The sequence below is a fragment of the Pteropus vampyrus genome, unplaced genomic scaffold, assembly GCF_000151845.1.
Source record: "Pteropus vampyrus isolate Shadow unplaced genomic scaffold, Pvam_2.0 Scaffold113, whole genome shotgun sequence".
NCBI classification, from domain to species: Eukaryota; Metazoa; Chordata; class Mammalia; order Chiroptera; family Pteropodidae; genus Pteropus; species Pteropus vampyrus.
In genome coordinates, this window is record NW_011888894.1 from 4,251,826 (window position 1) to 4,276,506 (window position 24,681).

The 24,681-nt window shown below is 33.5% G+C and overlaps 1 protein-coding gene and 1 long non-coding RNA gene across 5 annotated transcripts in view; one reads left to right on the top strand and one right to left on the bottom strand.

The window, feature by feature from the left end:
• Nucleotides 1–13,043, bottom strand: ETAA1 (ETAA1, ATR kinase activator). 3 transcript variants are annotated; one of them, XR_002781689.1, is made up of 7 exons: nucleotides 12,681–13,043; nucleotides 11,399–11,527; nucleotides 11,050–11,126; nucleotides 7,991–8,103; nucleotides 5,764–7,766; nucleotides 2,520–2,634; nucleotides 957–1,069 (listed from the first exon to the last, which is right to left on the bottom strand). XR_002781689.1 is itself a non-coding variant. In XM_011365606.2 (6 exons), the coding sequence occupies exons 1-6, from the start codon at nucleotides 12,901–12,903 to the stop codon at nucleotides 951–953; spliced, it is 2,664 nt and encodes an 887-aa protein (XP_011363908.1). In that variant the 5' UTR covers nucleotides 12,904–13,043; the 3' UTR covers nucleotides 1–950. The 3 variants fall into 3 exon arrangements, 2 of the variants coding, with proteins under 2 accessions (XP_011363908.1, XP_011363910.1); XM_011365606.2 differs by lacking the exon at nucleotides 2,520–2,634 and having other exon boundaries at nucleotides 1–1,069; XM_011365608.2 differs by lacking the exons at nucleotides 2,520–2,634; nucleotides 12,681–13,043 and having other exon boundaries at nucleotides 1–1,069; nucleotides 11,404–11,527.
• LOC111743412 overlaps nucleotides 11,560–24,681 on the top strand; it is a 24,399-nt gene continuing 11,277 nt past the window's right edge. Inside the window, exons 1-2 of one of the 2 annotated variants that reach the window (XR_002781690.1) lie at nucleotides 11,560–12,427; nucleotides 19,672–19,866. This is a non-coding gene — a long non-coding RNA (uncharacterized LOC111743412). Of the gene's footprint in view, nucleotides 12,428–12,915; nucleotides 13,027–19,671; nucleotides 19,867–24,681 lie in introns of those variants that run through there. The other variant, XR_002781691.1, reaches the window with a different exon arrangement.

A 24,681-nucleotide genomic window follows, 5' to 3' on the forward strand; every position in this document is an offset into this window, starting at 1 on the left:
TTTTTATATCCTGGAATGATTCTTTAATACAAGAAACAATGAGCATCAAGTTTAAACGGTTCTTAATGTACGTTTTTAAGTTTTATATTATAAATAACTACAAGTTATTTTATGTACTAATACCCTGAAGGAAATGGTACAATTGTCTAAGTATCCATTAGAGTGAAAGAAATCATTCTAATCCCAATACAGCTTTAACTTGTCATGTGTCTTTCAGAATAACAATACTCATTTCTCACCTATACAATGAAGCTGGATCAGATATCTAAAGTTTGACAGTTCTAAATGTTAATGAAGCTACATTATTTACAAAGCCAATCCACTTTTTTCCCCTAAACTTCTTAAATCAGCATTTTCCCTAAAAATAGTGGAAAGTTTACAAAATGCATTATTCTAGAAAATTAAAATTTAAATCTTTTTCACAGTAGGAATTCAAAACAATAATTTCCTTACAAGTAAATTAAAGTCCTTTATTTCCTACCAACCATGAAGATGAAAGTATTAATTTGAATTCAGAAAGGTATAAAAACCTTAAGGAACAGTTACATCAAGTAAAAACTATAAAAAAAAAAAGTCTCTACTTAGTAAGTTGAAGCTTTGTATTAAGAAAAGACATTATGATAAAAAATTTAGTAGATAACCCATTTTTTTGATGATCTTCTACAATCACAGTATTTAAAAAATGTAGCTAATTGCCTCTGTACAACTCTACTACATAATTGTTAGCTTTCCTAAATTTCCCAAACTTACATATGATTACTTTCACATACAACTCTAAGTAAAGGCTTCATTGACCATTGCAAACACTGATTTATTAAATAAAGTAGAAGTCCATGCTTTATAACTCAGCATTATATTTCTCACAGAGAAATCAAGAAACAATATTTCCTATCATAGATAGTTATCAACTGTCTTTGTTAAGTCTTCCACTTAATTCTTCACTGGAGAAATCAAGTGGGAGCTGCTTTTATAGATGATGCCTGTGTTTTGGCCATTCTTCGAACCAGCGCTTCTTGTCTCTTTCTTTGAATTTCTTCAGGAGAATACTTTCTATTTTTCTCTTCTTCCTCTAAAAATTAAACAAAATACAGATATTAGTTGTATAAACTAGAAAGTCATTCTGCATATAAATTTGAATTTTTACTTTTTTATTACCCAGATTTGCCATATTGGTTTGGCTATTAAATCACACTAATCTACTAAATATAAGATTCCAAGTACAGATATAATGCTCTAGGACAAAAGAAAATTGAGCACTGATCAATCTGTTCCTATGTGATCCACTCTTTTCAAAGTAAGATAAAATTAATTTGATTAAAAATGGTACATTTTGACTACCTAGCAAATAATTCTGTGAACAATGACATCTAATTTATATAACCAATGTATGAATACATCTTAAAAACAAACTGGGATTTTAAATGTAGTCAAAATATCATTTATTAAATTAGATAATACCTCAAACAGTGTACTTCTACTATAAGCTATATTTATATTCACACCAACTTTTTTTCCTCTATAGGGAACCTCCAAGATTTTCATTTCAGCCATACAGTAAAAATATTTTAAAGTGACAGAGTGAAATCCAGCATGTCAATAAACATGTAACTCACTGTCAGATACTATCTTTTTATTTGGAAAACACATTTTACATAAATATTACAAAATTACTTCAAAAAGCAGAATATCTGAAAATCTTCCACATGTCTTTTTAATATATAATAAAGTGAAGCATTCTGATAAATTATGCAGCATAGAGTATACTTTAGATAAACATACTATAAAATAAACAATATTTTAAATTAAATAAATGAAAATAAGTTCTATTTTAATATCTAATTCTACCTCTATCAAAAAACTGAGTTCTAATAAAATGAACTTAATTTGATAGTTAAGTCATTTTGAGCTAAAATATTAGATAAATACTAACAAAAATCAAACTTCAAATAGCAAACCTATTTTCTCATTTAAATGTTTTAGAATTAAGACCATCACCTTGAAACATATTTAAGTGGCCTTGTATTGTACTGGTAAAACCACCTATGTTGCAAAATCTGCCTTTCTGTAGTACTGTCAGCAGAGAAATATTATTTACACTGACATCTAGACAAAGTTTCAGAATTTATGTTATAACAGGCATTTCCCTTGTTCACTAAGGAAAATATTTGCCCAAGATATATCACCTGTCTTCCTTTTCTTTCTTGGTATAATCTAAATGGGAGTGGGTGTCCTGGGTAAGAGACATATATTTTGAATAAACTCCCTAATAATTCTGATGTCTTTATTTCCTAAACTAATAATCTCACAGACTATAGCTATTTTCCTTTACAGAAAGATACTACAAGCTACTTTAAAATTAGCCTAATTATCTAATATTTTTGTCTCAAAGTTGAGAAATACAAGAAACTCTGAATAGATACACATACAGTTTACATTCGATTGACCGTAAGTTTTGAAGGAAGAAAGGTTAATAATCCATGATGGCAGAAGAGAATATAGCTCCCTAAAATTGGTCTTACAATTCGCTTGGTGATATTCTGGAAAATAATTTCAAAGGATATAATAAAGTCACATCATGAAAATCTGATTTAGAGAGTCATCCATTTCTCCCATCAGCCCTTCCTTTAACTCAATCTGCAATAAAAATACATAGCAAAGTCTCAAACTATTGCAAGGTACAAAGCAAGAGTGGTTCTTAATCTTTAACCTAAAGCAGGAGAGTCAGCAATTTTTTTTCTGTAACGGGCCAGAAAGTAAATATGTTAACCTTTAAGGGTCATTTGTGTCTGTTGCAACTGCTCATTTACGTCTCTGTAGCACTGAAGACGGCCAGGGACAATACAGAAACAAATGATGTGGCTATATTCAAATAAAACTTTGTGTAGGGGCAATGAAATTGGAATTCTATATAATTTTCAAGAGTCATGAGCTATTATTCTTTTGATTTTTTTTCAACTATTTAAAATGTGAAAAGCAGCTTAACATGCTGGCTGTACAAAAACAGACCATATAGACTGAATCTAAACAGGCCAGGTTTTGCCAAACCCTGCCTTAAAGCAATGAGGTAGTTAAATGGGTTTTGTTTCAAAGATATTCCCTGGAGAGCAGTTTGCTATAGCAACATACAAAAAAGTATAAACAACAGAAAATATCAACAAGGTCAATATTATTAGATTAGATATTACAAATAAATTTAAAGGAAAAATTGATAAAACTGAAAGGCAGATTATTCATCCATAAAAAATATGGATAAGATAGTAGACAGAAGTCTTGGGAAAACTCAAATTTCCAGAGAGTTTTAGTCTTTAATGGAATTATAACTATATACAAATATATTCATGTTGGGAGTATGGGTGAATTAATTACTTATTAAAATATAAATATGTAAAATTATTATAGATTGGCAATTTTTAAAGTTTCAAAATATCTAGTTTGGGCTATAATGTAGAGAAATATATTCACTGTCAGTGTTGATAAGAATATAACTTAATGTAACTTTTGGGGAAGATTTGGTGATATACATCAAAATTCAAAATCTTCTTACATCAATTTTTCAGTAATTAACAGATATAAACACAAGAGCATGCAGAAATTTATACAGAAGGATATTCACTGGAGGATTGTTTGTATTGCAAAAAACTGCAACCAAACTAAACTCTCATCAATAGAGACACAGTTAAATAAATTATGGTACATCCATATAATGACATACTATGTGATCATTATTAAAAGTACTGAAGCAAATCTATATGTACGAACCAGAAAAGATAGCTATAGTATATTAAATAAAGGCAAAACCAAGTTGCCAAACAGTGGGTATATATTATATAATTCCATCTATTCAAATAAATCTGTAAGTATATAATACACATGTTTTATATGCACAAAAATGTTACGATATATTTAGCAGTGACTTTCAATGAGAAATGGGGGGAAAGAAAAAATAGAGGACTTAACTTTTTACTTCGAATTAATCTATAGTGTTTTCTTTCTTTTTAAACAACTAGCATATTACTGTTATAATTTTTTAAAGGAGAGGGATCAGTTAAATAGGAAAGTTTAAGCAGTAATGCCAACAAAAATATCATCTAGAATCTAAACAGAAAACAATAATTTTATAAGAAACTAAAAACTTTCTTGTATTAGTATTGATCTACATAATAGATAAGAATTCTAATGTTGGCCCCAAGTGAGGGTGGACTAATTAAGAAAATCTATAATTACAAGCTGGTATAGTAAATGCTATAACAGAAGTTAGTAATGGGTACTGGAGAAACCCAGAGAAAGTGAATCTAAATCATTCTGGGCGGTTAGAAACACACTGTGTTTTAAAGGAGAAATGGAAAATGGCCTGGCAGATCTGGCATATGCATGTGTGGGCACTATGTTCCTGGTAGAGGAAACAGCATCTGCAAAACCGTGAATCTGTTAGAAAGCGCTGGGTATTAAGAAGCACTAACAGTTATGATAGATATATTCCCTTTTAAAAAAATATTATGATATCAGGAAATAACAGACTTTTCCCATTACATGGCATGATGTTCATTCAAATATTTATTAAACATTTTCTAGGTGGCAGATGCTGTGATAGGCCTAGGTTCTCATTGATAAGACAAACAGTAATCAATATTTAATAGCGAACTGTGATAAAAGAAGTGAAGGAAAAAAGAGATGATGGAAAACAAGGAAAAGACTTATAGACTGTTTGAGGAAGGCCTCTGTGAGAGGGTAATATTTAAACTGAGACCTAAGGATAAAAAAGCATCAACCAAAGGGTGAGAGTGGGGGAGGGTCAAATGTTGGGTAGTTTTAGTTGGGAACAGCATAGTCAAAGCTCCTGAACTAGGAAAGAACCTATTTCCTTTGAGGAACTAACTGAAAGACAGTTGGTGTAGTTGAAGCTTAGTATGTAAGGGAAAAAAGAGGACAGGCAAGTTAAGGAAAGATAATTCAAGGCTTTGTAGATCACAGTGTAAAGTCTGGACTTTATTTGAAATATGATTGGCAGCCAATGAAAGCTATGGTTAAGCATAGGAAAGTCATGTTTCCCTATTTGTTTGTCAAAGACAATTCTGTTGTTTGAAGATCAGAATTGAAAGAAGACAGGTGAAAGAACAGCAACAGTCTAGTCCATAAATGTTCACTTGGAAAAGGATGGTAGCAATAGAGAGAAAAATGGGCAGTTTTGAGATATTTTTTGAGGTAAAAACAATGAAACTTGCTGATGAAAAGAATTTGGGAAAAGAGGAATTGGAAGAATGAAAGATGACAGGCTGTACTGAGTAAGTTATCATTCTAACTATCACAACAGAGTTTTATACCAGTTATTATAGTATCAAAGGTGTTTAATTAGAATGCTCTAAATTTTCAAACATTATTCACCTCAATGTTCTGCTAAACACACAGGAGTAAGATTATTCAAGTTTTAAAACACTGAGATATTTAGTAAACACAATCTCACATAGTAACACATATACCTAAAGTACGATTTCTAGAAAATACAGAAAACTTTCAAAAAAATATTTACTGAGTGTCTACTATATGCTAGTTACTGTATTAAATGTTGGGAAAGAATCTGATGTAGTCTTTTGAAAACATAAATCACCTATGCTTTGTATATTACAGCATAATTATTTGTAAGTTTGAGTTCTAGTCAAACATCATAATTTTAACCTTACATGTAATGCAAATTCAATACAACAAAAAACTAGTTTGGCTACTTTCCGAGATGATACCGTTCAAAGGAAACAATTTCATACATACCTTTTGAAGGTTGTTTCAAAGATTCAGAAAGTTTCACCGAAGACTGCTGTTGAATAGCCTTCCCACAGGAGTTGATGGTTTTGTTTTTCTCCGAACCCTGTGTAATACTGGTATCAGAGATACTTCCTGTTATACAATTTTCATTAAACTGGGAAAGAATCTGAGAATTTTTCATCTTTGTAAATGTATACTTAGAAAATCTAACTGTTCTGTTAAGATTACTCTGAGCTTCATCTATTATAGTCCTATGGGACATAGGCTGAGTACTCAACTTCTTCTTATAAGTAGCAATTTCTGTACTCATATGACTTGAATTCACATTCAAACTTGAACTTCTTGTAAGAACCGATTTGGAACTATTCACTTGTATTGGAACATCAGTGTTATTACAAAAGACAGGCAGATTATTCATCAGACAATTTGAGTTCTTAGAGTATATAGTCAGATTTGTTGTAGCACCTAAAAAACTCGGAGAATTTCCATAAATTTCCTCTTTTTGCATCTTCATTGATTTATTTATTAGTGAGCTATTTGTCAATGAAGATGTTTGTGCTGAAATATTACGCAGATTCAAGTGTGTTGACTGCACCAATGGACTTCCTTGTTTAGATGTAGTAAACATGTTTTGGGCTCCATGACTGGAACTATTACTGATTTCAAGTATACTTTCTGATGTCTTGCTGTGCTTTCTAAAGTCTTGTTGTTGAGTTAGTCTTTCAAAATCATCACATGCTTGGTATAATAAATCATCATCTACATCGTCTGCTTCCCAGGTATTCTCTAATTGATGACATGCTTTAACAATTTCATGGGCAAATGATGGGTCATTCCAATCATCAGAGAAAGAATCCAACTTTGATGCATTAGTCTGATAAGCGTCGCCCAAAGCAGCAGAGCCAAAAGGAACATTAGCAGATGTTTTAAAAGACTGATTAAAATTAGACTTATTTTTTTGTTCATTAGAATATCCTGTGTTCAAAGTAGACTTTTTTCCAGAAGTATTAACATTAGGAATAAATTTAGTATGAGTATCTCCCTTTACTTTTGTCAAATTAGATGCAACAGCACAATCTTGAGTTTTGTCTTGAATGATTTCATTGAAAGAGTTCTCAAATTTCATTTTATTTCCAATGGAGGATAATTTGTTTGATTTATCATTTGAATTTGGTGAAAATTTATATGTTCCGGCATCTATTAATTCACTGTTATGTGTCTTTGCAGAAAGATCTTGTAAAATTTTTGAATCTCTTAACCCAGCATCTAGACTTACATTTGTTCTTGAGTTACTTTTATCGTTTTTACTGTTAAAGGTACAAATTCCCTTTTGATCGGCCATCTGGGCTGGTTCAGACATTTCTACATTTTGCATAACAAAAGATTCATTACTTAGTAAATTCTCCCAATCATCCTCAAGATCATCAGTAGTAAATGCATCAAAGTGCTTATTAGAAGCTTCTGGCTCCTCAGGACAGGAAGTCACATTCGATTTTTTCATTCCAGGAGTATCTACTTGATGAGAAAGTGATGCTGCAGGTTTATTTGGCAGTTTTTCAGTGACCAGAGTTTCATTAGTAATGATTTTCTCCTCTTTCAAAGTGCTTCTCTTTCCAAAGGTAGTATTAATGGTATTCCAAAAAGCATCTGACAGATCTTGGCTTAACTGTCCACTACATTTCTGAGTAGAACCATCAAAAATGGCATTAAAGGCTGCTTCAGCATTTTGGTCAAATGGCTTTTGACTGCTATTTTTATCATTTACCATAGATACCTTGGTATTTTCTTTTATTGGCTTCTTTATTACAGCATTATCTATTTCAGGAACTATATCATGTAGTAACTGCATTTGAACATCATAATTATTTAAAGTCTCTGTTTCTGAAATCATCTGGATAAAATCGTGATTTCTCTTGTTTTGCTCTTGAATCACATCTAGCTCTTCCATATTTTTATCAAACTGCTTAGCCAATTTCATAAGTTCTTCCTCTCGATCTTGTGTTTTTAATCTATTAAACAAATATTTTAAACAATTGTAAATAAGAAAATGTCTAAGAGTCATTACAAATATTTGTTATTTAACACATTAAAACTTGAAAATTTTGAAATTTACATTATCATTACTTAAAGTCCAAAATTTTACATGTCAAAGCTAAGAAAGTTTTTGATGTAGTCACAAAACCAAAATATTTATTTCACTGAATGTCAGAAAAGCTAAAAAGTTTAAACTTACTTTGTGCAGCTGAATTTTGCTCTTGATTTTCCTTTTGCTACATTAGGAGTACAAGGAATAGCAGTTGCACCAATCCACATGCCCAGCATAGAGTCTGTTGTTGGTTTTTCATCCTTTGGCAGAGAGAAATAAAGGAGGAGAAAAGTACAAAAAAAAAAAGAAAGGAAGGAAGGAAGGAAGGAAGGGAAGGAGGGAGGGAAAACTTTATTATGTTGAATTATTTTCCTAAAGTAATCAATTCTGGTAAGGTGATAGTTATTAAACAATCTCCAAAACAATAAGAAGCTGGAGGATGGTAATAAATAGTTGCAAGAAGTGATACATTTATGTTTCAGGGAATAAAAACATTCAAAATTGGGAATTTCTAATTTTCAACAATGTAAAGTTTTAGTAATTTGATTAACAAGTGCATTTTAATAATAAAGACACATTTTTACCAAAACTGATCAACATAAGATATTTATAGAAATAAACATTAGTATCAGAAACAAACTGTAGCATAAATCAACAGAATTAAGAAGAGACAGATATATGAAATTCTTTCTATATCACCTGATTTTCCAAATTTTCCCTATCCTCATTATAACCCTTTAACTAAATTTGGACGATCCACGTTGACCTGAATTAAGAACACTTCCACAGAATTAAGATCAGGACTGAGTTAGAGGTTAAGTACAGGGTTAGAACTGATGCTAAGAATAAGGTAGGAGAAAAGTTATTTTAGTTCTGCATATTTTTGCTATGCTTTTCAGTCACTTGATCAAGCAAAATATTAGAGGATGATTTTATGCATTAGTTACAAACCAAACTAACAAATCGAATAGGTTAACCATTTTCTACTCCCTATTTTTATAATATGTAGAATCTACATAAAAAACTATCACACAAGGTAAAAATAATCTTATCACTAGATTACTTGAAGGCAAGGACTATTATGATAGTCCAGCATCTAGCCAAATGAACATAAAGATGTCAGTTCATATTTATTTACTAGAATCCTTAACTGATCAACAAGTAGTTTTCTTAGATGTCCAGTTGGATCAAGAAGATTTTAGCATTGCAAAATACTCAAACCAATAATTTCACTCTCAGTATACTTTTTCCTTTTTGTTTCAACAACCTCATAGGGAAAATAACATTCTTAATGACTTAATTATGGATTTTTTTGGTCCATTTACCAAGTAATTGTAAATTTGTTCAATAAAAGTATGACAAGTTTATACATACAATTTTATATAGACATAGGTCACCTGTATGTTTTTTATACTATTTGTGTTATATTTTCAAATTTTCTTCATTAATAATTATATAAGACAATCCAGGTGCTACATAAGGTATCTAAACACATTATTCATTTAATCCTAAAGAATGCACCATGTACTTATATAAAAATGATGGAGATATATACACCATCTTCAAACAAACAACACTATATAAAAAGTATCCTTGAAGAAAGTGAAATGACTGTCCAATTAAAACATAAGTGAATTTTTTTTTAAATGCCATCTCTGGAAATATTAAGGTGACTTAAAAATAATTATTTGAGGAAGATAACATATCTAAAAATAAACGTGAGTATGTCATTCTGAGCACACTTTTTAAAGCTTTCAAAAAGACACTGATACTACCAGAGTTATGTTTTAAAAATGCTCAGTTGAGAAGGGCAACATTTAAAAGCAACTAATTTCACTGTACTTTTTCTTATACACAAGTTACCACTTGCATACCATTGCTATTTCTTTATGTGAGCTATTATTTCCAGCCCACTTAAGTAAAGTCCAATAATTTACTCAACTATCTTTTTATCACTATTTAGGCTGGCCAGCCCAAACACATTTTATAATGCTTCTTTCATGTGAAACCCACAATTAATGAAGATCTATTGTTAACTCATGAAGTAAGTAGTATTATGGCATAAATGCTATTTAACTAATGAACCATATGTAAAGTGAATTTCTATGACATGCCAAACGTGGAATGCAGAGCTAGTAGCAACAGAGTTGTTTTGACTGTGCTAGTTATTATTTCAGATATTTCACAGCAACTAAGAAAAACCTTAGTTCCTGTCTCTTCCACTTGAACTGCGGTGATTCCTTCTAACCACAGTTTAGGCCAGGGCCATCTATTGTTTATGGTCAACATATAGTCACTATTCATGGGCATGTCAAAGAAAATACCATACTTCTCATAGAGAAGACACTAAGCAAAAATTGGATGTTTTCTAGATTTAAATGTTGCTAAATAAGGAAAATAAAGAGGAAAGTAAAGAGGTTCAGAATACAGGTTGACTTAAATTTCTATTTCTATTTCACTCAAGCAGTACAGTAAATATGAAATAAAGAAAAGGAAACTTTTGCAGATGGTTCTATTACGGCATATGATTTAACTATCATAATTAACTTTAAAATAACCTTACCTTATAGTCTCTACAGTTTACAAAGAATTTTTATCTAATTTAATCCTCATAATAATCTAACAGAGCAAGACAAGTAATTCTAGTTCATGGACGAATGAAGTTCTGAGAGCTTAAGTGACTTGCTTAGGGTCGCCCAATATAGGAGGTGGACTGAGAACTAACTCCAAATCCAGTGTTTTCTCCACTTTTACAATGTTTCATGGTGATCTTGTAAGTCAACACTATTAAGAGCAGTTTCAATGGTGAAGGTACGCTATAGACAGTACATAAATACTAACCACAAAAAACTTAAAAGCTTAAATTTTTATTGTATATTATTTTTGTAACTTGATAAATGATGCCATATATTGTCAAACAATATTAAAAACAAAATAAACACAAAGCTCTAGTCGAAAACCATCAGTCTAAATATTAAGTAAGATATATTTAGGAAAATATATATTACCAATTTTATATTTTCCTTCTTTCAAAACATGCATTTCAGTAAGTAGAAAAGGTCAAAGCAATCTTTGCTACTCTATTTCTGAAAAAAGAAAAAAGAATTCTAAAAGACAAAATATTTTTCACATAAATGAACTACACAAGGACTTAGTGGCATATTTTTCACTGCTTTAAAATAAATTATAAAACCAGTGACATTTACCTGAGGAGCAATCCGATTAACAATATGTGAGATCTCATCACTATCTGTGGTGTAAATCTGTTTTTTTCTTCCTTTACCTAAAGAAATAAAGACATTTCTATAAATTGTAAACAAAAACACTTGATTTTAAAAAATAGCAGTCACTTCTTAGAAAACAATTTTAATTAGCAGGGCTTAAATCACTGTGCACTCTAACATCACATGCATATCATAGCAATATAAGCACATAAAATTCTCAAAAAACATTTATTGTAAAGTTTCTGATGCTGTACCCAACTGAAATTATATAGTTAAACACTGAATCATTTATCAAATAGTTACCCAGATAAAAATGTTAATAACAAATTACCTAACTGTTTTGTCATTGGAGAATTTTGATCCCAAAAGATATCATTCTGTCCATCTGGATCATTAGGAGAACTGAAGGTAGATGACAATAAATCCATTTGCAGCACTCTCTTTGGTGTTTCATATCTTTCTACATAAGATTAAGATAAAAATTGTTGCATTTTAAAGCTCTGCTTCATAATACCCAATGTCAAATAATAGCTTAGGCAAGATTACTCTTTAGAGTCCAATTATAAAATTTTCTCCGAGATATTTTCACCAAAATTAAAATGTTTCACATAAAAATCTTTGTACTACTTCACAAATTTAACATTGTAAATAGCAAGTATTTTAAGATACTTCAGTAACTCTATGAATGTTTAGTATTGTATATCCTAGTCACTCAATTCATTACTCTGAAACTTGGTGGCTTTGGGAACCACCTGTAATTTGTTTCAAAAATTAAAAGCATCCCAGCAGAAACTTCAGTAAGTTTGTTTAGCCTGTTTTCACCGACTCTATCCAACTTAAACCAATTCTTCAAAAAGCTTTAGTTATCCATGTCTTAGAAAGTTTTGTCTATTATCACTTTTAAATTTTTTCAGATTTGTTTTTGTTTATTCCGGTGTTGCTTTATGGGAGTGAAGTAAAGATAAGGTGAAGGCCATATTTTAAGAACACGGTCTAGGAAAGAGCTTTAGTACGACTTTCAGTTCCTTCAAGGATTCATTACAAATCTTTTAAAAATGGAACACCAAAAATTGACCAGAGACATATTCCGGGGCCCTTAGTTTCCCACTTTGAGAGACGTTATACATAGGAACTTCCGGTTTATTCATAATGAGGTGAGACATCACCGTGGCTTTGAGTATATAGCTACAGTATTTCACACGGTCCTTTCTCTAGAGTAAGTTAGGGCAGAAAGTTTAAGGGGAAATAATTCCCCTAGTAATAAGGTGAAGGCAGCAGGTCTAACAGATATTTCTCCTCGCTCCGCCATTGCTGCTGACCGGAGGAGCAGCCTAGAAATTAGCCGTCCTCCCTCCTACAGGTAAATCCCACAGGACCTATTGTGTGGCAGAGGCGACAAGTGGGTGGTTAAACCTAATCGGGCAGTGCTCAAATTCCGGGGCTAACGCAGTGGGAAGTGTATCAGGTTATTTTTGGACTCATGAAGGGAGAAGCCCAGAGAAGCAACACTCTTCAGACTCCACCCCCACTCCCACCCCAGGTTTCCCAGTGGCAAGCTGGGATGTGGGGCTACAGTGCCAAAGCCAAGAGAGGCCGCGCTGCCCACGTCTCACCCTCGGGGTTACTTTTACTGCCCGAAGCGGCTGCTGGAGGCTGCTCTTGCTGAGGCATGGGCCGGATAGGACCCTCTGCGACCTCGTAGAGCCCAGATTCGCGGGCCGACCTAAGCCGCCTCTTCCCTGGCTCGACCACCGAGCTGCAGTCCTCAGCGGCCGCCGCTTTGCGTAGCGTGCTTTTCAGGCCAGGGCTGTCTCCATGTTTTCTTCGCCGACTCATTGCCCAGGACGCCCTCCACCAGCCGTTTCTCCTTTCACATTTTGCACGGGAGAAGCAGAGAAATGGAGTTAGACGCGGGACTCGGCGCTAACGGCCGCCGCCATTTTTGCCGGAGGCGCGCTGGTAAGAGGGCGCCGCTGATTGGCTGCGTCCGGGCGAGGGGGCGGTTCGGTCGGCGTGCTTATGCCGCGCGTTTCCTCAACGCGCCTCGGATCCTGCTGGGCTCTGCTCAGATTCGTCCGGATTGAAAAGGAGTGTAAAGGGTAATGTGTTGTTCCTAGTTGTGTCCATAGTAACTGACAGTGAGAGCATGCGAAGTGAAAAAAGATTGAATTCACTGGCATCTTTTTATTGAATTTGCAACAAGAATTCTAAATTACTCATTCCGATTATTGTGTGTTTTAGTATTTTCGAGAAGAAGAAATAAACCGTATAGATTAGGAAGGAAGCAATAAAACTTTTTTCATAGATGTGTGCATAGAAAAATTCAAAAAAAGTAGGAAAATTATTAAATTCATAAGTAACAGTAGCCGATACAAAGTCAATATTCAAAGATCAATTGTGTTTCAGTAGATGAGTAACAACATTAACATTTTAAAGAAATACAATTTATAATAGCATACAAGATATCAAATAACTAGGAATAAATTTAACCAAAGATTACAACACCACTACAGAAGGAATTATGAAATATTTTTGAGAGAAATTATAATTCACGGGTTGCCGGAATATTTTGTTACAATAAGTTCTCAAACTGATCAATAGAGTCAGTGCAAATCTATTCATAATCACAGTAGGATGTGTGTGTGTCCGTGCGTGCACACGTGTAATATGACGTTTATTCGAAAATGTATGTGGAAAAGCAAAGGAGTAAAAATATCCAAGAAACTCTTGAAGAATAATGAAATTGAATGTTTACCAGGTATCAAGAACTTACAAAATTATGCTAATTAAGACAGTGTAACAATGGAAAGATAGACAAATAGATGAAAGAAATAAAATAGAAAGCTCAGAAACAGAGCTTTAGGTACACTTGCTTTAAGATGAAGACAACCCTCCTGAGCAGTGGGAAAGGAAATTTCAATAATAAACGGCTTGGTCAATTTGAAATTCACGTGGAAAAAGAAAGTTAACCTCTACTTCATATCCCCAAATCAAATGCCAATTGATTATATATTGAAAGAGATAAAATAATTCTGGAAGTTGATATAAGTTGTCTTTGTGACAGAGAATTAATTTTAAATTGAACAAAAAGTTCACGAACTATAAAGAAAATAATTATAAATTTGACCACATTAAATTGATAATATAAGATCTGTTTATCCAAAGACAACATTAAAGAATGAAAAGCAAAGTACAGATTGGACAAGATCTTTACAAGAGATAAAATTAAGGGCCCATATGCAAAATATATGAAGAACTGATATAAGTCATTAAGAAAATGACTGACCACCAATAAGAAGAATGGGTCACATACTTTAGCACGCTCTCCAAAATAATCTAAATAATCGACAGACTTGTGGAAGAGGGCTCAAACTCATTTATAATGAGGAAAATGAAAATTAAAACCACAATGTGATACTCTTCTACAGCCATTTGATTGGCTAAACTTAACAAGACTGACAAAAGGGGTACTATGGAAGTGAACCAGACATGAGACCACAGCCCCAGCTTTGACTACGGCCTGTGAGAGACCCAGAACCAGAGGACTCGACCAATGGGAACTGTCGTGTGCTGCTGGTGAGAATATAACTTGGTACAACCACTTCAGAAAATAGTTTTTGATCTAGTAACCACACTCCTAGGAATATAACCAGTGGAAATGCATGGACTTGTGCATCAAGATACCTTTTATAAAAATGCTTTTAGTAAAATTCAAACTCCAAATTGGAAGCAAACCGAAAGCCATTTAACAGACTAGTGGCTAGATATATTGAACTGTATTTGTTCAACAAATGTCATATAGTAATGAAAATGAAAAACTACAGCTCCTTACAACTATGTAGAAAAATCTCATAAAGTTGAGCAAAAGAGACCAGATCTCCGCTTCTTCCTCCAGAATACTATATAATTCTATTAACATAAATTTCAACAGGCAAAATTAAACTATAAAGAACAATCCAGGAAGTGGTTACCAGAAAAGTCAGGATAATTGTTATTTCGGGGAGGGGAGAAGGACAATGATTAGAAAGGGACAGAGGGAGGGGATATATCCGATGTGTTGGCTTTGTTCATTGTCTTGTTCTAGTTGTTATTTTGTGATAATTCATCTAGCTAAACATGTTGTTTTGTATACTTTTCTGTATACATATTAATAAAAACATTTAAAAATTTTAATGTAAGGCAAAATTTTCATTTCTGCAGAACAACCAATATGTATTTATTCCTTGTAATTTACTGTTTTCATTCTTCAGTTTGGTTGACAGGAATCCTAGAACTAAATTTGAGGTTCAGTTCTAGCAACTATGCCAACCATTGTAACCAAATAATTCCATCCTTTTTCCTCAGTCCTTGATTTTCTACTATTTCCCTTGCCATGATTGTTTTTCATCTACATATTTCAAAACAATTATTTAGTTTTATATGTTTATAACTGGATATAACTGCTTGGGAGGTTACATCTCTTAAAATTCAAATTAACTACTTGAACTTCCAGTTGTCTAAATTAATAGATATACTGTTATTTCTCTTGGAGATTTCTCCTATCTCTCAACTGACCAAGAATCCCAGAAGCAGAAGAAAAAAGTCAAATGTCCACTGCAACACTTTATTCAATAGATGGCATCAGAGCTGTCTAAAAGACTTAATTTACCCTGAAAAATACCCACTCACACTTAGAAAATAGTTAAAGTTTTAAGAATTTAATAATGCCTATAGGAGTAATAACCATGTGGTAATCTTTAAAACATATTAATACTGCAAATAAAATAACAGTGAATAATTTCCCATAACTGTCTAAATTCTATAGTACCTAAGTAACCATTGTGAAAAGGAACAACTCGAGCCCAAAGAACAGAGGCGTGTTTTCGCCTTAGCACACCCAGGATGGCTGTAATCGTAATCGTTATGTGGCAGGAAGCTATCATAAGTTTTATCTTGTAAGTTGCTTAATTCACACAATCTGTTACAGTTCTAATGTAGTTCAAGTTAAATGTACTTCCTGAATATAACTCTTAAATAAGTACAGTACAATTAACTCCTTGGTAAATGTTCTAAATAAATAAAAGGTAAGTCTTATAGACGTTTGAATATGATATAATTAAAAGCACCAAAACTTTAGCATTCAGAACTTAGCATTTGAATAATATGTACATATAAGACTTAATACAACAAAAAACTTTTTAGTAAACAAAAGTTAAACTCTTACTTGTTTATTTGCATAAACTTCATAGTGTTTATTAAGCAAAATATTGAGACAGTTATCCATAAACTTCATAGTGTTTTTTAAGCAAAATATTGAGACAGTTAAAGATTTTTTTTGTAAAGTGATTGCCTTGTCACTTACATAATAATGATACTATCTGCTGGATCTTTGCCTAATTGTGAAAAGTCTTTGTTTCAAGAAAAAAAAGTCATAATGTGCTGTTATATAGCCCACCATGTATACAGAGCCCTGCCCCTGCTCCAAATCTATCAGGATACAGTTGGTGGAATCTGAACAGGCAATAAAAGAGGTAGATGATTTTTTTACAGTCTTGTTACTGTGTTTCTAAAATATATCCCAAAATGCACCTGGATAAATACTGGGCCTATTTTTTCTCAGTCCTGACCTACTTGCTATTGTAATTAAAATCACCTCCTATGCCCATCCCTCTTCTGAGGGAACTGCATCAAGAGCCTCTGCTGCCTAAGTGACTTTGATCTTACCAGGTGGGCCCCAAGCAGGTAAAACTGAATGGACTAGAGATGGACACCAGATTTTGGGAACCACTCTATAGGCTGATTGTATACCTCCAACTGTCACAAAAAAGGTACATGGAGACAATCATATTTCCTCTTGGAGGTCTGAAGTAAGAATCTGCTAGAGGGCCTTGTGCAAAACCATGAAGGTCCAGAAACTATGAGGGAGCCTGATGATAGTGGAACAGAAAGAAGCAGCGGTGTTACACTAACAGGACCATTGGAATGAACATTTATAGAAACTGAGCAGCCATTCAACTCCAAGGTCCCTAAGGCCAGGTTCTACTGTGATTCCAGTCATTTCCTTTTCTCTCTCAATGCAAATCCTTTGTAGTAAACTTCCTCTCCTTGAGCTAGCTAATGCCAGTTAATCTGTATTCCTTACATCCACAAAAGCTGAACTAAAACAAAGCTTGGGATCAAAGGTATAGACTAATTGTTTCTTAATTTTTAATGGAGGGCACGAATTGGGAATAGAGAAATGCCAGCTGCAAAATGCTTTTATTTTAAATGATGTCAAAGCCATTCTTAATGACAGATGATTATTTTAAGTTTTGGCAAAATCATAGTTATAGATGATTTGAGATGTTTTTATAATAAGTTAAAGGAGTTTTATTTTGAAAAGTTCAAAATAAAAGGTTAGAGAATCCTATTTAAAGATGGAGTTGGGAACTAAATTATTTTAGTGATTTATTTGAAAGACAATTTATAGTGGGCACTGGCTGTCATCTGAAATCACCTTTTTGTTTCTTTTGTTTTACATTTCTTGCCTCACTATTAGAAAATATATAATTTTCTAAAAAATTAGAAAATATAGTCTATATTTGTTCGCCTTTCCAACCCATATTCCAAGATGACATTTCAGCTTTTATGTTACCACTTTTCACCATTTCCTCATTTTTTCAACCCGCTAATACACTTTCCTTCTGGCCTCAAACTTTGGATCAGTCATGCCATTTACCTTTTCAGCTCCTATATCTGAACTGTTGCATATGTTGGAGAGGTTCCCAACTGTGCTATGAACCTGTAGTCATCAGATGAGCTCTCAATGGCACATGACAGTGATCAGCAGAGTTCATGCTTCCATACTCTAAAACAGAGACTCTAAATTTCTACCACTTTCTATATAAGAATAGTTACCATGAGAAGAGTGAAGATTATAATTATTAAGAATGGTCTCGTGTTAAATCTTACATTAAAATTTCATAATAGAAAAAATAAGATTTGCTGTGTTGTAGAAGTCACCCTACAGGACCAAATATACTTCCTGAAATCTTCACCACAATCAAGATAATGAACATATCCATCACCCCTAGAAGTTTTCTTGTGCTACTTTGTGTTACTTTTGTTTGTAATATGTAAGTCTATGTAATTTTGATTAACGGTTGTGTTTAAAAATCAGCTTGCAAAATTCCTAGAAGTTTAACCATCAGCTCTTAAGAGCTAGTATGAGCTGGCTCAATACACCACTGATTTTCTGACCTGTCATTCTTCTTTCTCCAGTTTAAGTAACCTCAGTTCTGTCAACATTTCCTCATCTTACCTATTTTTCAAACCTTTCATCAATTTGAAGCCTCTCAATTCAGTGATCGAGCTCAGAATTGGACCTAGAGAGTCCTATACTATAGGTTTCAGGCTTAAAGATAAAGCCAGGCTGTACATGTGAAAGGAAAAAAAAAAGCCTGGGGCAATTTTCTAGGGCTGAGAAATTAGAAGGTGGCTGGGAAAGGGAGCTGTGTGATTGGAAGGGACCCTTTTTAAGTAAATGACCCTTGAGAGATCAGTCTGTGGATGTTGGTAGGAAGAAGGAAGCAAAGCAGGTTACTCAATTCTGACGTGAGCCATATTTTTGCACACTGCTTTCTGTAGGTATCACTTAGCAGTACCACTAATTCAACCCCATTCACCGATCATTTCAGGTACCAACCACCATTGGGCCTATATCTGCCCAGGAATAATGGCTACAGGTGTCATAGAAGTAATTTGCAAAGACATTTTTTTCTACTGCTTTAAATGGAGCTTTGGGGGGAAAAATTAAATGGAGCTTTGGGGGGAAAAATGTCTTATTTAGGGTTAATAACTTTCTTTTCCCTGGCTGTAATGAAATCTAGTCATTATCTCTGTGTTTTTGCTTTTATGAATACCAAGAAGATGGCCTGATTTTAAAGATTGTCCTTGATTCTTCAAGCAGCAGTATTCATATCATATACTCTGTCACCACAATTTTAACTTAAAATACTGTTACACTGTATCTGAGACTATTACAAATTTCTTTATTTTTCAGTAAAAACAGTCTTAAAATTTTTACAGCCGTTTATGGTGTTTAGGTTTGCTCAGCCAAATGCATGCTTAGGGATGCTTGAAGTGTCCTAGATACAAACGATTCTTTTTGTGAGTGGTTATTTGTGCAGAATACTCTGGCCTGAGCTGAAAATGGCTTTGGATTGTTGAGGAATGAAATTACAGTGTTTAAAACATGTTAAAGTTTTAAATAATATTTTAGATCAATTTGAATGTAAAAAAAATATAGGAGAGAAGTTAGTTAAATTACAAAATCTATATTATAAAACTAACTCTGCTCATATTAATTCAGTTTCTAGCATAAGAAAATTTTCCTTTCAACAAGGCTTTTCATGTCTTTCAGACTATTGGAAAAATGGTGTAATTCATATAAAGGTAGAGAACTCTTTTTTTTTTTTTTTTGGCTTTGGTCTAGTATCAGTAATCTGAGTGACAATGTTGGGAAAAACCGGGCCCTTGGGGTTGTCATCTCATTGGCCAGAAAGGTATGGAAAACACAAGTACCTTTATTCTGCTATTGGACTATTTTCCTAAGCCTATTACCGTGTCTTCTAATTGCATCAACAGGCAGCCCCTTTACTATTCTGCACATCTTTGAACTCTCTCTGTCTTCTAAGTCCTCGCTATGTGGAAGAGCAACCTGAGTATCACCAGTGCAGAACCTTGAGCCTGTCCTAGATATGCTGAATTAGAATCCACATGGCTACAAGATCTCCAGTTCACTTATGACCACAAGAAAGTTCCAGAGGCAATCCTTTGCAGGTACTTTCCCTAATAATTTTGGCTCTGAAATCCTACCTTACCTTCAGTCCATTCTATATATTAGCACCAATTATTAGATATATACAAATCTCATTTCCCTGATGATACTGTGACCTTCTAGACCAAGGGTTGGCAAAATTCTGTAAAAGGCCACAAACTGTCTCTGTTGCATATTCTTTTTTGACTTGTTTGCTCTTTAAAACTATAAAAACTATTTAAGTAGAGAGCTGTACGAAAATAGACCCCAGGTTACATTTGGTCCTTGGGCAGTAGTTTGCCCACCACTGCCCTAGACGGCAGGTCCAGTATTACATGCTGGGGTCTTGGTACACTGCTAACTGTTTTGGAGGTTTACAATCAATGCTTATTAGTCAGTCATTTGTTGAAGTCATTTCATCTTCTTTTCTGCCTAATATTCCAAAACATTTTGAGGTGAGATTTAGGAAAAGTTATGAAAAATTATTCTAATATTAATAAAAAATTACATACTTTAGAAAGAAGTTATTAATAAGAAAGGAAGATTTCAAATAACCTCATATATAGTTTTTCTTTTCTTATGAACGCCAAGACATAAAAGTAAACCATGAATCCCAACTTGGCAAGAGTATAATCATGAGCCATAATTTTTCATTAAGACCATATTTATAAAGAAATGTTGATATTTATTCCAATTTGGAGTATATAAATAACAAAAATAACAAAGGTAAATGCCACAGTAGTAAGTTTAAATTTTTTTATTAAATATGTTTTGTGACTTGACCACAGTATTATTCTTTAAGCTCTAATTGCTTGTTAGATTGCAACTTAATATCATTATGAGCTAGCCTTCATCAGGACTAGTTCCCTGATTTTGTTAATATTTAGAGAAAATATTGTAAGTAGAGAGGATGAAAAAATCTTCTAGGAAAGCAGCAACGTAACACATATATCACATACACAACACGTATGCACGCGCACACATGCACACGCAAGCATGCAGACCTGTGCTACTGCTCTAGTCAGTGTCAGGGAGAGAATGTGTTTTCTGTTTAGGCTGATATTTTGTGGATTTTTTTTTTTTTGACCCTTATAAGAAAACCAGTAATAAGCTTATTTTAAGACCAGAAAAAAATGTAGTTTTCCTGGTAGGAAAGACCAAAACACGTTACTGTTATATATCCTACAGACTGTTTCTTTCATTGGTATTAGAAGAACAGAACTGTGTTTGAAGATCTGAATTTAATTAAAGCTACTTGGAACATATTTGAAGTTGTGAAAACATTTGCTATTAATATGATAAATATTTTTTCTTAAGCCATTGTTCATCCACAGAGAAAGATATACAATGACCCAGATTTAAAAGTAGATTATTTGTGTTTACATCTTTTCGATCTTAGATTTTCCTTGGTACCTTCACAAGAAGAGGGTCTTTAATTTATATTTGCTTTAAAAATAAACAGCTAATCTATAAATAGTCAATTAAAATACCACTTTCTTTTGGCTTCATTCCCTACAATATATTTTTCTATGCTTCCACTGAATGTTTTCCAATTTTTACTTCATTTCCATGTCTCTTTTTCTTCTCTGAGTTATTTTTAATAATCTTAGAACACCATGCACTGGCTTGTGAAATTCACTGTAAAGTGAGCTTAGTTGACCTCACATCCCCAACACATTAGATGATCTTGATAATTTTGAAGGGCTGCCCCTTTTTCAAGCAACTGCTGGGTTTCCTGGGAGTGAAAACCTATGCTTTTCTAGCTTAGCCCAGAGAAAGTTGCTCTGAAAGGTGATCAGGACTGTCAGGATTAGATCTTCACAGGAAGTCAGGACTAGGGGAATCATTCGTTCAAGGTGATGATGTTTAGGTAGTGGAATTCAGTGAGGTCATTTCAAAGGTCAAAAGTCACAGCCTCATATTCTGCTTATTGGAATTGTGTTTGGAAAATACTATTTTCCCCCTTTACAGATGCACGTGAATGTGTAGGTCCCCTGGAGATGTGGCTGTCAGACTTGATCTAATGAGGTGGAGAAAAGCAGAGAAGATTCTGGTTTTGTATTGCTGCTGTCTTGGGCCCAGTGGAATCATGACAGAGACACAGTTTGTCTCAATTCCTTTTTATACACAGAACACATTCTTATATATGTAGAGGGAACATATCATTTAACACCCAAACTAGAACACTTCTGGTAGTGAAAAGAAATGCCATTAACAATTTCAGCAGAAACCAGGTACATACCAGGGACATTTGATTCATGAATTAATGGGAATGTTGAAGAATGAACACCATCCAAATTTTTATTAATGTGTTCTCAAAGACCCTGAGTCTCCAAACTTCAGAAGAAGGTGAAATAGCAAAACATTGACTTTAGAGGTACACACCTGATTCAATTCTAGTTCATCATTTGCTGTCTCTGTGATCTCAAATGAATTTCCTAATTGTTCTGTCTCTCAGTTTCCTGGTTATAAGTGGGAATAATAATCCTTACCACCCAAGGTTATTTTAAGGATTAAAGAGATGATGTATGTATAGCATTTAGCATGGTGTCTGGCACAGAACAAGTACTTGGTAAATAATTATTTTTTCAGTTATTGACTCTTCTTGAATTTAGTCCTATGTATGAGAATAATGGTACAGCCACAGTCAAGGTGGAAAGAAGCCTTTTTGACCTCTTGTTCCATACTTTCATTGGGCTTTCAAGACAGTTCTATTAAGGGGTTATTTTTTTAGTTAAAAATACAGAAATCTATAGATCTTTACTCCTTCAGCAAGCATTTTTTGAGTCAGTTTTGTAAGCTAGGCACTAGATACACAACAGGACATAATGACTGGCAAATAAATAAATACATAAATAAAAATAGTACAATATCTGTCTTCATGAACTTTACAGTTCAGGGAGTAAAACATATTTACCCAAGAATCACACAATGTTATAAAAGTCAGGGTTCATTCCAGAGGGGTAGAACCAGTAGAAGATATATATTAAGAAATTTATTGCAAGGAGTTGGCTCACTCGGTTATGTTAGATAGCTAGGCAAGTCTGAAATTAGTAAGGCGAGCAATTGGAAGGTGCAGCCTGGAGTCTCAGGCATGGGCTAATGCTGCTGTCCACACATTGAAATTTCTTCTTTAGAGAACCCTCAGCTTGGCTTCTAAAGTATTTCAACTGAATGAATCAGGTCCAACCCAGATTATCTTGGATAATCTCCCTTACTTAAATTCAACTGATTATGTACTTGAATCATATCTACAAAATACCATCACAGCAACACCTAGGTTAGTTTATGAATGAACAATGGAGATTGTAACTAAGTTGACACATCAAAAAGACCATTAAAAATTTAAAACTGCAATCATGGAAAGTTTAATGAGGAAGAGGTACACAGTATTATAAGATTAAATAAAAGGAAAAAAGTTGACTTAATCATAAAGGCTAGGCAGGCCTTGGCCTCTTCATTGTCCATTTGTTGTTTGGCCCAGTACTTTGTAAATATTTGGGAGTTAACGAGCCCAGTTGACTTTGCAGGTTGTCTAAGACTTCATGGTTACACATGCTAACTATTGTCTTAAAGGTAATGATTTACTTCACTTATATGGACCCAGCTTATCTTCCAAGTGAGGCAGGCCAAAACAAATCCCCCACTGAAATGGTTTTGAGAATATTCTTTGCTTTAATGTAAACAGGCAAACATATATTCTATCATCAACAAAAAATTTGTTCAGCCTTCAAAAAAAAAAGCATTTTAATGTTTTATGAAATCTAATGAAATTTAAGTATAATTAGGAACGTGACATTTTACCTTCAGTTCTTGAAAAAACCTCTTGAAAGGTAATAAATTTATCTCTGGCATTGATAAAATAACTTTCACTGCAGAAGACAATCTTCATATTGGATGTAGACAGCCCCTTTATGGTCCAGTGGAAGACAAAATGAGCCTCAGTTCTGTGTGTATAGTTTCCCTGTAGAAGCAGAAATAAATGTGTGGCTAATCATTGCAGGTACTCCATCTACACCTTAGGTACCCAGATGTTTTGTCTAATTAAAGTTTTGCTCAGCAAATAAACTTTTTTTTTTTTAAACCATTTCAAATGTCCAGTATAGCCTTTAGAATGTTCAAAAAGTGTTCATAAACTAAGAGCTGGCTGTAGAGTGATGTCAGGACTAAATTGCATCTTGTACAGAAAGAGAATAATTGTCAATTCATCCATATCTTGCCTCAAAACATTAAGTCAGTAATTCTGGAGTGGGTAAAAACATTTGCCAAAGGCACTGCCTCACTTATTTTCTTTTTCCAAGACACAACCAGTCTTATCATTTTAGGGCACATGGTTCCAATATGGTCTCCATAGCTGTGAAAGTCTTCTTTTCCTTTGATTGGATTTGAGATAAGCAAATTTGGAATATGCTTCTGACAAGGGTTGTTTGTTAGAACTAATCTAAGTTTTGTTAAAATTCTAGTCTTTGCACATCGAACCTCCTTTTTAGGCAAAGATCTGTACTAATGTGTTAAGATGGACAGTTGTTAATTTTTGCGTCAGCCTTATAATCCTCATGTTTCTGTAGTGAGAGTATAATGTACTTCCTTGAGAGTATGCTTTGCTTTAGTCTTGAAACCATACTGAGGCCAGAAACAGCCAATTGTCCTATCCAAAAGAACGCAACTCTAATTTTAAAATCATTGGCACTAAAGACTCTATTTCTGGGTCTTTTTCTTCTCCTTCCTCATTCTATTTCCTTAGCAATTAGGCTATTTATTTCCAATTTCATTGTCCACCTTGCAAAACAACAAAATTCCACCCAACCAAACAACACTTTGAGGAAGAAAGCATACAG